This window comes from Sceloporus undulatus, chromosome 2 (assembly GCF_019175285.1).
Source record: "Sceloporus undulatus isolate JIND9_A2432 ecotype Alabama chromosome 2, SceUnd_v1.1, whole genome shotgun sequence".
Lineage (NCBI taxonomy): Eukaryota > Metazoa > Chordata > Lepidosauria > Squamata > Phrynosomatidae > Sceloporus > Sceloporus undulatus.
This window is the reverse complement of record NC_056523.1, coordinates 206,344,046-206,356,131: the sequence shown is the minus strand read 5'-3', so window position 1 is coordinate 206,356,131 and position 12,086 is coordinate 206,344,046. Positions and strand designations below refer to the sequence as shown.

General features: G+C 38.5%; 1 protein-coding gene across 1 annotated transcript in view; it reads left to right on the top strand.

The window, feature by feature from the left end:
- Positions 1–12,086, top strand: part of SHOC1 (shortage in chiasmata 1) — a 55,195-nt gene that overhangs the window by 17,941 nt on the left and 25,168 nt on the right. Inside the window, exons 8-15 of the mRNA XM_042447673.1 lie at positions 2,206–2,359; positions 2,512–2,622; positions 4,251–4,380; positions 4,794–4,888; positions 6,164–6,403; positions 7,864–8,325; positions 9,475–9,606; positions 10,514–10,690. Of these exons, the coding sequence (XP_042303607.1) occupies positions 2,206–2,359; positions 2,512–2,622; positions 4,251–4,380; positions 4,794–4,888; positions 6,164–6,403; positions 7,864–8,325; positions 9,475–9,606; positions 10,514–10,690 (1,501 nt within the window). The remainder of the gene's footprint in view (positions 1–2,205; positions 2,360–2,511; positions 2,623–4,250; positions 4,381–4,793; positions 4,889–6,163; positions 6,404–7,863; positions 8,326–9,474; positions 9,607–10,513; positions 10,691–12,086) is intronic.

Genomic DNA, 12,086 nt, shown 5'->3' with positions numbered 1-12,086 from the left:
GAAGGTGACACTCTCTCGGCTTCTGAAACAGTGCCTGCATGCCTCTGAAGCTGACTCATATCATCATCAGCAGCAGCAGCAGCAGCAGCAGCACCCTATCACTGTCAAAACAAGGGAGGCTTGTTAGCATTAAAAGCACCCCCCCAAAAAAAACCTGTGAGGCCTCTGGCCACTCACCTCACTCACTCACTCACCTTCGCTCTCCTCTCCTCCTTCTTCTCCTCCCCCTCCTCCTTTTCCCCTCCTCCTTCTCCTCCCCCTCCTCCATCCGCCACGCACCTGGGGCGGAGGGGGCAAGGAGGAGGAGGTGGGTGGCGCGGTTGCGCACAGGAGGCGGGGAGGGTGGTGCAGTCGCGTGCAGGAGGCGCACACCACACCTCCTCTCCGCCCCACCTCCGCCCCAGGCCGCGTGGAGGCGCAGGCGGTGCCTCCTGCGCGGAGCACACCACCCTCCCCGCCTCCTTGCGCCGCCACCTCCCGCCTCCCCACCTTCTCCACCTTCTCCCGCGCCACCCACCTCTTCCTCCTCCGCCTCAGGCCGCATGGCCGCGCAGGGAGGCAGGAAGGGTGGCGCGCCCACGTGCAGGAGGCACCGCCTCCGCCTCTTCCACGCGGCCATGCGGCCTGAGGCAGAGGGGGCAGAGGAGGAGGAGGTGGGTGGCGTGGCCACATGGGGAGGCGGGAGAAGGTGGCATGGACGCACGGGGAGGTGCCGCCTCTACCTTTGCCTCCTCTGCCCCAGGCCTCACTGCCCTCCTCTTCCTCTGCCTCCTCCGCACAGCCATGCACAGTGGAGGAGGAAGAGGGCAGCGAGGTCCCGCAGGCTGCGGCAACCCGGCTGCAACCGGGGTTGTCCTGGTTTTTGGCGGCACCTGTGACGGGAGGGGGACGGTGCCGCCAAAACCGGGAAAATCTTGGTTGCAGCCGGGTTATGGCAACCCTACACATACATGATAATTTTTTTCTTTCTGCTTCCAAGCTGTTTGCAAATAATATAATTTTGTGAACAGTGACCTCTGTCAAGGGACAAGAATACAGTGGTGCCTCGGGATACGAAATGATCGCGTTACGAAATTTCCGCGATACGAAAAAGTCGGATTGGCAAAAACTGTTTCGGGTTACGAAATATTTTTCGGGTTACGAAATTCATTTCGGCGCGAAATTCAAATGCTGCTATAGGCTTTCCAGTGCTAACGGAGTATTTCGGGTTACGAAATTTTCGGGTTACGAAAGGAATGGCGGAACGAATTAATTTCGTATCCTGAGGCACCACTGTAATCTAACTTGCTTTGCTATTAATTGTAAAGAATTTAAAATTACCTTTTCATGACTGTGGAACCAGGTATTATCTTTTATTAATGTCAGCTTGTTAGGAATCGGAAGGCTCAAGTGTTTCACCAGTGTCTGCAGCTGGATAAGCCTTCTTTTTAAAAAGATAATTTGGTCATCCATGACACTGAACTCCTTTTCAGACTTTTTTCAGTCTTTAATGTTGTACACAGTGCCTTGTGAACTTCTGTTGCAACACTTGTTAGATCTCCTTTTCAGGCCTTCCCTAGGAACAATTGCCAATTGCCAGACTGGGAGTGAAATGTAAAGTTGCCTCCCAAACAAAGTAAAATATCCCTTTTTTTAAACAAAACCTTCCCTAGCAACATTTGGAGTTGTATATGCATGTATGGGTTGGAGCTTGTTTTCCCCATCCAAGTCATCCTGGAGTAACTGTAGTGGCTATAGTAACTATTAAGGGCTGCTGGACGGAGGGAGGAGAAGATAGCTTGATTGACTGCACCACAGTTAAAACTGCTTTTTCAGATATCTTCCAGCTTGTGAGCAGAGTGCTTTGTTCACCTTTTGCACATCAGTTAGCAAGGAATTTCAGCAACTGGTAAAACTTTTGTTCAGACCTTTCTTAGCAATGGCAACACAAGGAGTGCAGAGAACATGAACGGATATAGCATATGTCTATAATTCCTCTGTGTTTTGCAGTCTGCAACATAGCTTACACATAGAATTCTTACTCAAAGGGGAAAAAAATTAAATGAACAATTGATTTACTTCCAAGATACAGGTTCCTCTTGGCACTTTTGATTTCCAAAATAGATCCCTATTTAATTCCATTATCTTCATTTAAAAGATCTTGGGCATTCTAATAAGAACAATCTTCAAGGTGTTTTGAGAAACATACATTATTTTTGTTTCTAGGCCCCTGTACTTGCTATTCAGTTGCCATTCTACAAAACAGCAGACCTCAGATTGTGCAGTGAGATTCCCACATATTTGGCGCTGAAAAATTTATATCAAGTAACTCCAGAAGTTACAGGAGATGAAAATGAATGTCTCAGAATAACCAGTGAAGGTAAGGATACAGTAAAAGGCATTTTAGCACCACTTTGGGGTTTTTGTTTTGTCTAGTTTGTTTATTTATTTTTGTTTATAGATGTAATACTAATATTTAAAATCAGTACTCAAATAAGCCATTGTTTTGGTTTCATGCTAATGTCTTTCTAGACTTTGAAGGAAAAATTACACCAGAGACAATGGAGATGTCTAACTGTTGTTCCATATTGGATATTTATGCCAATAAGAATAGAAGTTTACTAGACTTCAGAGAGCCAGAAGGTAAGACTTTTCTACAGAGGCAAGATATTTCACCTCCAATAAATAGCAGCATACATCTGCATTCCCAAATCAAGGTGGATATTATCCTAAAAATAGCCAGGTTATTTTGATAGATGAGGCATAAAACCCTACAAGCATTTTTCTCCATTATTTTTATTTATTTATTTCTATTATCAATTTATTTTCTCTTTCCTTCCTTAACTTGTAGGCCAGCCATTTCCCTGGTTTATTTAGTATTTGAAATGTTGTTTTCTCATTTTTAGTTTCTTCTCTGTTTTTGTTGTCTATTCTATATTAATTTGTTTCTGAAGAGCTTTTATCTCATTTATACAGTTAATATTTCATAAATTTTCTTTCGGTTCTAATTCTTTTTTCCTGATTTTTTTTCTTTATTTTTATTATATATACAAACATATAAAAGCATAAAATTTTCAAAAAAGAATATACATTGAACATAAACTTCCATTGTTTCTTTTAGACATCGTCTCAATGTTTTCATATTCATTTTTGCGTTTTTTTAATTCTGCAGTTTATCTTCTATTATTATCCATAGAGTATTTTCTCCAATCTGAACTTTTCTCATAAACCATAAAAATATAGATTTAATAGAGAAAGAATGGTCCATGATTCTGCTATATTGTAAAAACAAACAATGAAGTGCGGACAGTGATTTACAGAATTAAACATATGAATAGGACACAAATTTTTCTCCATGTTTGACAGTAAAAATAGAGCATAAATAAAATAAATATTAGTTTGGTATATTTTTATAACATGCTAAAATCCAATGTCTGAGGCAGATGTTTAAATTGCCTAATTGTATAGTGGATATAGGCATATTTGAAGGAGCATTATTTGTGAGAATGTCAGGTAGATATGTTGGTCTGATTTTATTCCTTAGTCCTGAATCTCTGAAAGACAGACACAGGGAAGCTTAATAGTAAGCTCAGCATATGAGGGACATTGTGATTGTGATTTACAACTGAGAAAAAGTCACTCTTTTGAAATATAACTACCAGAACCCCTCTGCTAGCTTTGCTGCCCATGCTGGTTAGGGATTATGGATTTTTTTAGTCTAAAAAAGCATTTTAAAAAGCTGGGTGCATATGGAAGGTCCTACGTAATGAGAGGTAGTTTTTGGATTCGCCCCTCCCTCACTTTCCTGGTGTAAAGCATGTTTCATTTAGACGTCAAAAAAGTTACCTTCTCAGACAGTTCCCAGAATCCCACAACCAGCATGGCCAACACTTGCAACTGTAATCTTAAAAAAGCAATGTTTCCAAGGTCTGGTTTATTTTTCTCCAAATTTGCTTTTCAAATGGTGTGTTACTTATCTCAGATCAATTTTCATCTTTCCCCTCCTTCTATCATGTGGGCACCTGTCTACCATTAAAACAAACATAAAGTAACTTGCAAATTTATCAGATTAAGCATTTGTTCAATATTTTATTCAGAAAAGCATCTTATTAGAAGTAGCTTTTATTAGTGTCACAAGGGCCTTCCTGGGGTGCAGTAGTTATTTTCAAATGCAATTTCAGTGTAATATCTTCTTAATTTTGAACATTTTGATACTTTCTGTCATTTTCTCTATTTTTCCCTTCCCTTTCTCAATTTTGGTTAATTTCCAGCAAGTTATACTTCATTCCATCCTGCCGAACTGGAGTTACCACTGACTCCTCCAAGTAGAACAGAGAAGTTTCATGTTAATTTACTGTGCACGCAACTACAACAAGAACCAGTTTCACCCTTTGGTAACAGGTAACAGAAAGCCTGTGGCGAAATAAAATATGTATGTGAATTATCAAAATCAATACAGATTTAAGTAATCACATAGTTGCTTGATACAAAAATACACCGGGGGTGCCCATGAAACTGTGTCCTGTCACAACTTCTGAAAAAGAGTATTAACATGTTTCTTCCATCAGCCCTTTGGCTGAATAAGCTTGTTGGTTTTTGCTGTCCTATGTAATGGCAGGGAACCTTTTGGTGATGCCCTCCTAGTCAATGAAATTCCCTCAATATATTTCATCCATGTTATATGTGCTAATATTTTCTCACAAACTATTTGTTTGATAAGTGAAAATGAGATGTGATGTGTGTGTGTGTGTGTGTGAATACATCTGGAAATAGAACACAGAACCTTAACTTTGTCTTTCTCTTTTTTTTCTCAGTGATTTAATTCCAGAATCCACTACTGAATGCTTAGAAAACCGGATGTGGCAATCAGAGAAATACCAACATCCTCTGAATTCCCTTTTACTTACAGGTAAATATTTACAAATCCTGTTTCTAGATTTATGTTAATTCCAAATTTTAAATGCACACAACATAATTATGAAACTCAAGACTCCTCAAGGCATGTGATGTAGCATTTTAAGATATATTCAGAGTAGTAACTGTACCAAATTCTAGATATATTCCATATCACCTCTTATATTGCAGTGCCTTTCAGAAATTATTCAGTAAAACATCAAACATAGTAAATAAAAGGTGACATGTTGGAACACTGATTTGTAAGGAATATAACACTCTTCCAAACATGATTATAACTAAATGTCTAACTGAAGAAAGAAAACATTCTTTCCCATTTTTGTTATAATTTCTGGTTAACTAATGAGTAGTGCATGTAGTGAAACTTGTAGTGTCATTTTTAAAAGTCATTTATTACTTGTTGGTCATTATTATTTTTAATTGCTCAAACCAGTGTTTTAAAATAACTAATAAATGGTAGTTGCTATACTCAAAAGTTATGTTACCATTCATGCTGTTATTTTTTTTTAAAGTCCTTGCTTCTCATTAGCCCCAAAAATGGCACATTACAAGGAATGTTGTTACTTGTGTAATGTTTTATTTCATGGTCAGAGTGCATGTTTACTCAGATGTGAGTAACTGGCTTAACCCCAGGTAAGAGTGTTTAGGAAGCAATTTACCTGGAACTAAACCAAATCAAATTTAATGGGATTTAGTTATATGTAGGATAACATTGTCAATCAGCTCTGCATCTCATTAATGCGAGGATAAGCTTGCTAACTGGGAAATCCACTTTCCCTATAACACAAAAGGCTGTACTAGCAAAAATATGCTATGAAAGTGCCAAAGAATAGTTTGCATGCATTTCTTGGGCTGCATCTGCACTGTAAAAGTAATTCAGTTTGACATCACTTTAACTGCCATAGCTCAGTGCTGTAGATTTGTGAGACAGAGGTTTTTTGATGCAGGACTCCTTTAGTTCCAGTTAAGCAACCACCACTGATAATTGCTTGGTTTGGTAGCTATTATCATCATTTTATTTACGGTCTTTGACCAAAATATCTCAAAGTTACATAGATATTAACCAATAAAAACATTCTTACAAAAACTAACAAATCTAAATAAAATCAGATTAAAACACAAGTATGCATTTAAACAGGGAGCATTGCACACCACTATAGAGGAAGCAAGGGTTGCTACCCAAATGCAAATGTGTGTTCCCAAAAGCCCATGAGGAAAATGCATACTATCTATTAATAGATTGCACTGCATTTTTATCCCCTTTTCATAGACCAACAGAATGTTGTACCTCTGTGTCAACAACTTCCAGTTACTGAACTGAAAACACTGCTGTCTGTACATGAAGACACCTTGGTATTTAGCTCCTTGGAAGAAGATGGATGGATTAATTTAAGGGAGAAAATGGCTTCACCGTGTATTTTGGAAGCCTTCTGCACAGATTTAAGTGATGGAGTAATTGCTTGTACTGAGGGGGAAGTATTCTCAAAATTTACTGAATTTCAGTTAGACAGTAAGTACTTTGGATTTCTTTATATGTTTTTTCACAGAAAAGAATAACAAAAAGAATTGGTTTACTAGAGTATTTTCACTTTAGTAGTTGGTAATAATATGTTTTCAATTGGCATCCTAATCCTACTATAGATATCTTTAGGTTACTTAAATTGGTAAAAGATCAGATTTATAACAATTGGGGAATAAACCTGCCGGATTATCCACAATTTTTAGCTTTATTTCCCCTGTCGTGTGTTTGTTCCTTTCTACCAGATTTCTGTGGTTGTATATGACTGTTTAAACTGAACTGGTTGGGTGCCTAAGGACATCATCAAATTAGCCCCTTTCATGCTGCAATCCTGCAAGCCAAAATAAAATGGCAAAATGATGGTTTTGGAGCAGCCACCACCACACTTCTTCCATTTGTGCAACCCAGGCTGCTGCTGGCATTGTGTCCTTTTCCCATCCTCTCCCTTAAACCCCCCCACTCTCTCCCTTATGCTTTATCCAGCATGCCTTTAGGGGTTGGGGGGGTTACAACTATTTTTGCACAATTACGGAGCTCTACAACCCCGATTTAAGATTTTAAAATTATTTTTCAAAGTTTAGAGGCTTCAGAGCTCTGAAATTGCATAAAAAACAGAACATAATAACTTATTAAAAAGCAAGGAGGAGGAGGGAAAGGGGGGAGGCAGTGACATCATGTGAATGCCAATCGCACAAATGCCCTGGGAATGGTTTTTGCACCCATGGTATTGTACAATTGGAAGTTCATTGAAAAGGAATGGGGGCAGGGATGGAATGGGAGTGGCATCGTGCGATCACGATCGCTGATGTCGCTTCCATCCTGTGGGAATTGCAGTTTAAAAGCTGCATGTGATAAAGCCCTCAGATTAATCTGAGAACTACAGAAACTGCAAGTGGCCATGAATGGCACATAAAGTGGTACATGTGTCTCATTGGATACAATCTATCTATCTGCATCTCCAGCCTACTTCTCCATCTTCAGGGAATACTCAAAGGATTGGGGTGCCAGGAAAGCCATTACTACTTCTTTTTTATTTATTAGTTAAATCTGTGAATTGCCCTACAGCCAAATCTCTTAGGAGCACATATTCTTATTGTAGTTCTTTTCTGCTGGAGAACAAGCTGTTATTTATTCAATAGACTTGGCTCAGAAATGAACATATTTTCCAAATGCAGCTGCTGTAAAACAGAAGAAGCTATTATAAAAATACAAACCTAAATAATAGATGTTTACTCAGTCCTTTGAAAGAAAATCCTACCATCTACCTAGAGAGCTTGTTTTATTGCTGAACTGTTTACTTTTATATTAGGGTTTATCCCTCATTATACTAATTAGAGGATGTGATTTTGACATCTGTTCATAGAATTTAGTCTTTCTAAGTCAGTTGTATTTGGCAGAACAGTAGATAAACACTTATATGGACAACTAGGAGCTTTTCTTTTCCTTTTCAGAATGTCTTGAAGAGAATATTTCCTTGGCTAAAACTACAGTGGAGTCTTTTCGTGTTGCTGAAAGTAGTAGAACAAAGGATTCCTGTTGGTCTCCTCCGAAGAAAGAAACATTTTCGTCATTTCGCTTGGAGCCCACATCAATACAGTATGATAGAGCTACAGAAGATGAGAGTACACCTACTGAAAATCATATTGAGGAAACCAAATTAGGGAGAGAAATAAGAAAACCTTTATCATTTGGAAGTCAAAAAGAAGATAAAAATGATGAGTTCCAACTAATCAGTCTTAACAATGTGTCTGTTGGACCTGACAGCGTCCCACAGAACAAAAGGCCTGTTCCCCTTGAGCTGCCTAGGAAAAGTCAAGATGATTTTGATTTTTTAAGCAACTTTATCATGCTGAGATCAAAACATGTGATCACCCAGAGTGAGGAAACAAACAATGTGGATATTCAAGAAGAAGGTAGTTTAAGTGCTTTGTATTGACCTCATTGGTGAAACACAGAAGAGCCCCCTCAGCAGAATTTAATCCTTGGGCAAGCACGTAAGGGGAGAGGCTCTCCCTTAAGTATCATGCTCCCAAGCAAATTGGGGCTTTAAATACCACCTTATCATCAGAAACCCATAGAATTCAAACCAGAAGTGTATTGACAGCCAGTGCTATTCTTTTTAAAATGTAGGTTATATTGTGTATAGTGCAATTTGTTTAAGACTGGTATCACTTGCTGTCTATATGGTATTCCAGTAAGTAGTCAAACTGCTACCTTTTGTGCTACCTGCAACTTCCAAGTCTTCGACAAGGGCAACCCAAATAGAGCACTTAGAGTAGACTAATCAAGAAGTTACCTGTACACAAACTCTTCTGGCTAGGTTATCTCTGTCTAGGAAAGGCTGTAGCTTGCACACCATTTGAACATGGCCTCAAGCACTCTGAACCACGGAGTTTCTAGTGACAGGGATGGGTAAGAGTATTCCCAAGCTCTGCACCTGCTCATTCATCTAGGACAGGCTGTATACCCAATTCCTGGACCTGAGAACCACCAGTCCACAGAGCCTCCACCTTATTTAGCTTCAATTTCATTATGCTTTTAAAACCATATTACATTCAAATATTTTAATATTTTTTACTAAAGTTTTTATATAAGCAGAACACACCTAGGATTTAAGGTGCTTTTTTTTTCTAAAGAAAAAATATTCAGGTTATAAAATAGTTAAAGCTGCACCAGAAAAATCTGTGCAAACCAGTGAAACCAGAAAATGCATAATTAGACTGATGTTATCTAAGACATAGGTGTACAGAGACATAAAACAGTTCAACAGTCATTTTTCATCATGAGGAATAGTTCAAACTATGGATCTGATGGTTGAGGGGAGGGGAGAGGAGGACTGGGTCCGCGGCCTTGAATATCTGTGGAGAGGCAACCTCTGCTGTTTTCAATGACTTGCCCCATTCAAGGCTATGGGGCTTGAATATGCGTGAGCCTCTGTTTTTGTGGGGGGTCCAGAATGGATCCTACACAAAAATGGAGGGCCAACTGTATACATGTATTGGAACGAATTAAGGGGTTATCTAGCTTGTCTATTAATACTTGTGCTGTTGTCATTCTTTAAGGTCCAAATGCTAAGGAGGAGAGCCCAGCACCTGAAAAGCATGATAGTCCTATCATCCTTAATACTACAGTCCCTATAGAAAAGCAAAGCAAAGAAAATGAAGCAGCAGCTTCCATTGAAATTAAACCATCAGGTAATGTATGGTGTTTTTTTAATTTTTTAAAATCTTTATTAGTATTATAACTACTTACAATAATATATGAAAACTTTTACATAATATTCCACATATATATAATATATCACATTAAAGCTCATTCTTTAGTACTTTATCTAAATCTAATTCTTATTTCTTTTCACCATATACTTTTCATAATTACACAAAGGTATAATTCCATTAATTATATCACTAATTCATTTTTCAATTCTTTTCTCTTTTTTTCATTTCCCCCCCTCCCCACAAGTGCTCCCCATCACCAGAGCCTAGTATCTTCTTATTACTCTACCCTCCAAAATTGTAATTCTTTCTCTGGGGTCACACACAAATATGAACAGGGGATAATCAGGGTGCATTGGGGGAAGGAACTGTGCATTAATGTGATCTCATCTACTGACCATGTCAACCTGTGAATAATTGTATAAGGATAAAGCAGGGTTTGGCAAGCTGTGGTCCTCCAGATGTTCTTGGACTTTATCACTAGCCATCATATTTGTTGAATAATCATGAGAGTTGTAGTCTTATAATGTCTGATCATCTTTATTGTTAAAGTGTATCTTACTGAAGATGTAAAATAAACCTTAGCAATTAATTTGACTTTGTCAAAGAGATAAAGTAGAAGTGAAATATTTCTGTTCTAAAATTTCTATGGGAATAGAATCAAAAGTGTTTGTTTTTGAAAAACAACAATGATGATGCCACCTAGTGCCCATGTATAACAAGTGAATAGGTAGGAAAGTTTCATATTCTCAGTCAAAAGTGAAAAATAAAAAGTGTGCATTCTCAAGTCTGTCTTGTGGTGCATTCAAACATTTTGCATTGACATCTGAGTGTATTATATAACCATACATCCTGGGCTTTGTTGCTTTTTGTTTGTTTTAACCAGAGAGCCAATTTCAGGCATATCTTATCCTTGAAGTAGCAGTGGCTCCATTTTTACAAGACCTCATGACTCTTGGCATGTGTAATTGGAAGTTTGCCACCCTTAATTTTGATGACTCCAGATTTTTTTTAAAACAGCAAGAGAAAGTGATGAAGGATACTTTTAAAGAAGGTGTAACTGGTAAGGAGAGATGTGTCCCTTATACTTAAATAACAGTGCATTTGTTATAATAGTTAGAGGCTTGCATGTGTTACTGTGATATTAGAATTCACAGTTGTGGGACAAGACAAAGAAGAGTATAGTCAAACACAGACCTACGATTTCAGGAAAGCTGATTTCAACAAGTTTAGAGAAACAATAGGTGGAGTCCCGTGAGTAAACATGCTAAAGTAAAAAGACACCCAGCAAGAGTGGAAGTTCTTAAAGAAGGAGTTGCAAAAAACATAGCCACAATCCCATGAAAGAAGAAAAAGGGAAACATCTGAAAAAGAATGAAAAAAAAAAAAAACCCAACTATGGCTGCCACAGCAAAACTCTAGGAGAAAGTGAAAACAAAACAAGTAATATTAAGAATTGAAAGGAGGAGGAATCACCAAGAAAAGAGTACAGATGAATAGCTTAGCTTGCAAGAGAGTAGTATAAAAAAAGCTTAGCTCAGAATGTCATTTGGCAAGGATGTCAAAGTAAGACCAATCCTCGTATATCTTTTTTAACGTTGGTATACTAACATAATACATAAACCATATTAACTCATAGCGAAGTGGGCCATGAACAATGGAGGAAGAACCATCAACAATTTATACATATGCGCATATACTACTCCCAGACTCAAAGTAAATTCAAAGACTTTGAATGATGTCCCTGAAGAAGCAAGGAAGAAAGTACAAAGGCGGTTTTGCAGCGGAACATTAAAGACAACATAATAACCACAGATGATTTACATAACTTTAGTTTGTGAAGACACATGAAATAGTTCAAGATTTTCCATTCCTTGGCTCCAGCAGTCATTAATCCAGAATGGAGACTGCAGCAGAATCCGAAGAGGGAAAGTGGAAGAGAGCCTGAAGAGAACTAGAACAAGATCACCGACATGTAACAGATACTATGATCAATACTAAAGTTAGTATTATCCCTGACCAAATTGTATTCCAATTTCTATGTACATTGTCGAAAGCGGGACGGTTTTAGAAACACAGATATGAGAAGAGCAAAACAACTCATTTGAGATTTTGGTGCTGGAGAAGACGTGCTTGGCGGGTTCCAATGGATGAGTTTTAAAAAAAATGAATGCGGCTTCTAGACCAAATCAAGGCCTGAGCGCTCCCTAGACAGACCCAAATGACAAACTGAGACTGTCATACCTTTGGACATATTGTGCAGAAGACATGATTTTATACTAGAAAATCCCATGGGGTGTTAGGTAAGACAGCAGCAGGAAAAACGCAAGCACGTAATTACAGATGATTGACCTGCTCACAGGAACTATGTGCCCCTGACATCATCAATACCTTAAGCAGGGTCTTTTACCAATATAGTGACTTGGAGCTCTCTCCATTTATTGGAATCCACCATAAGT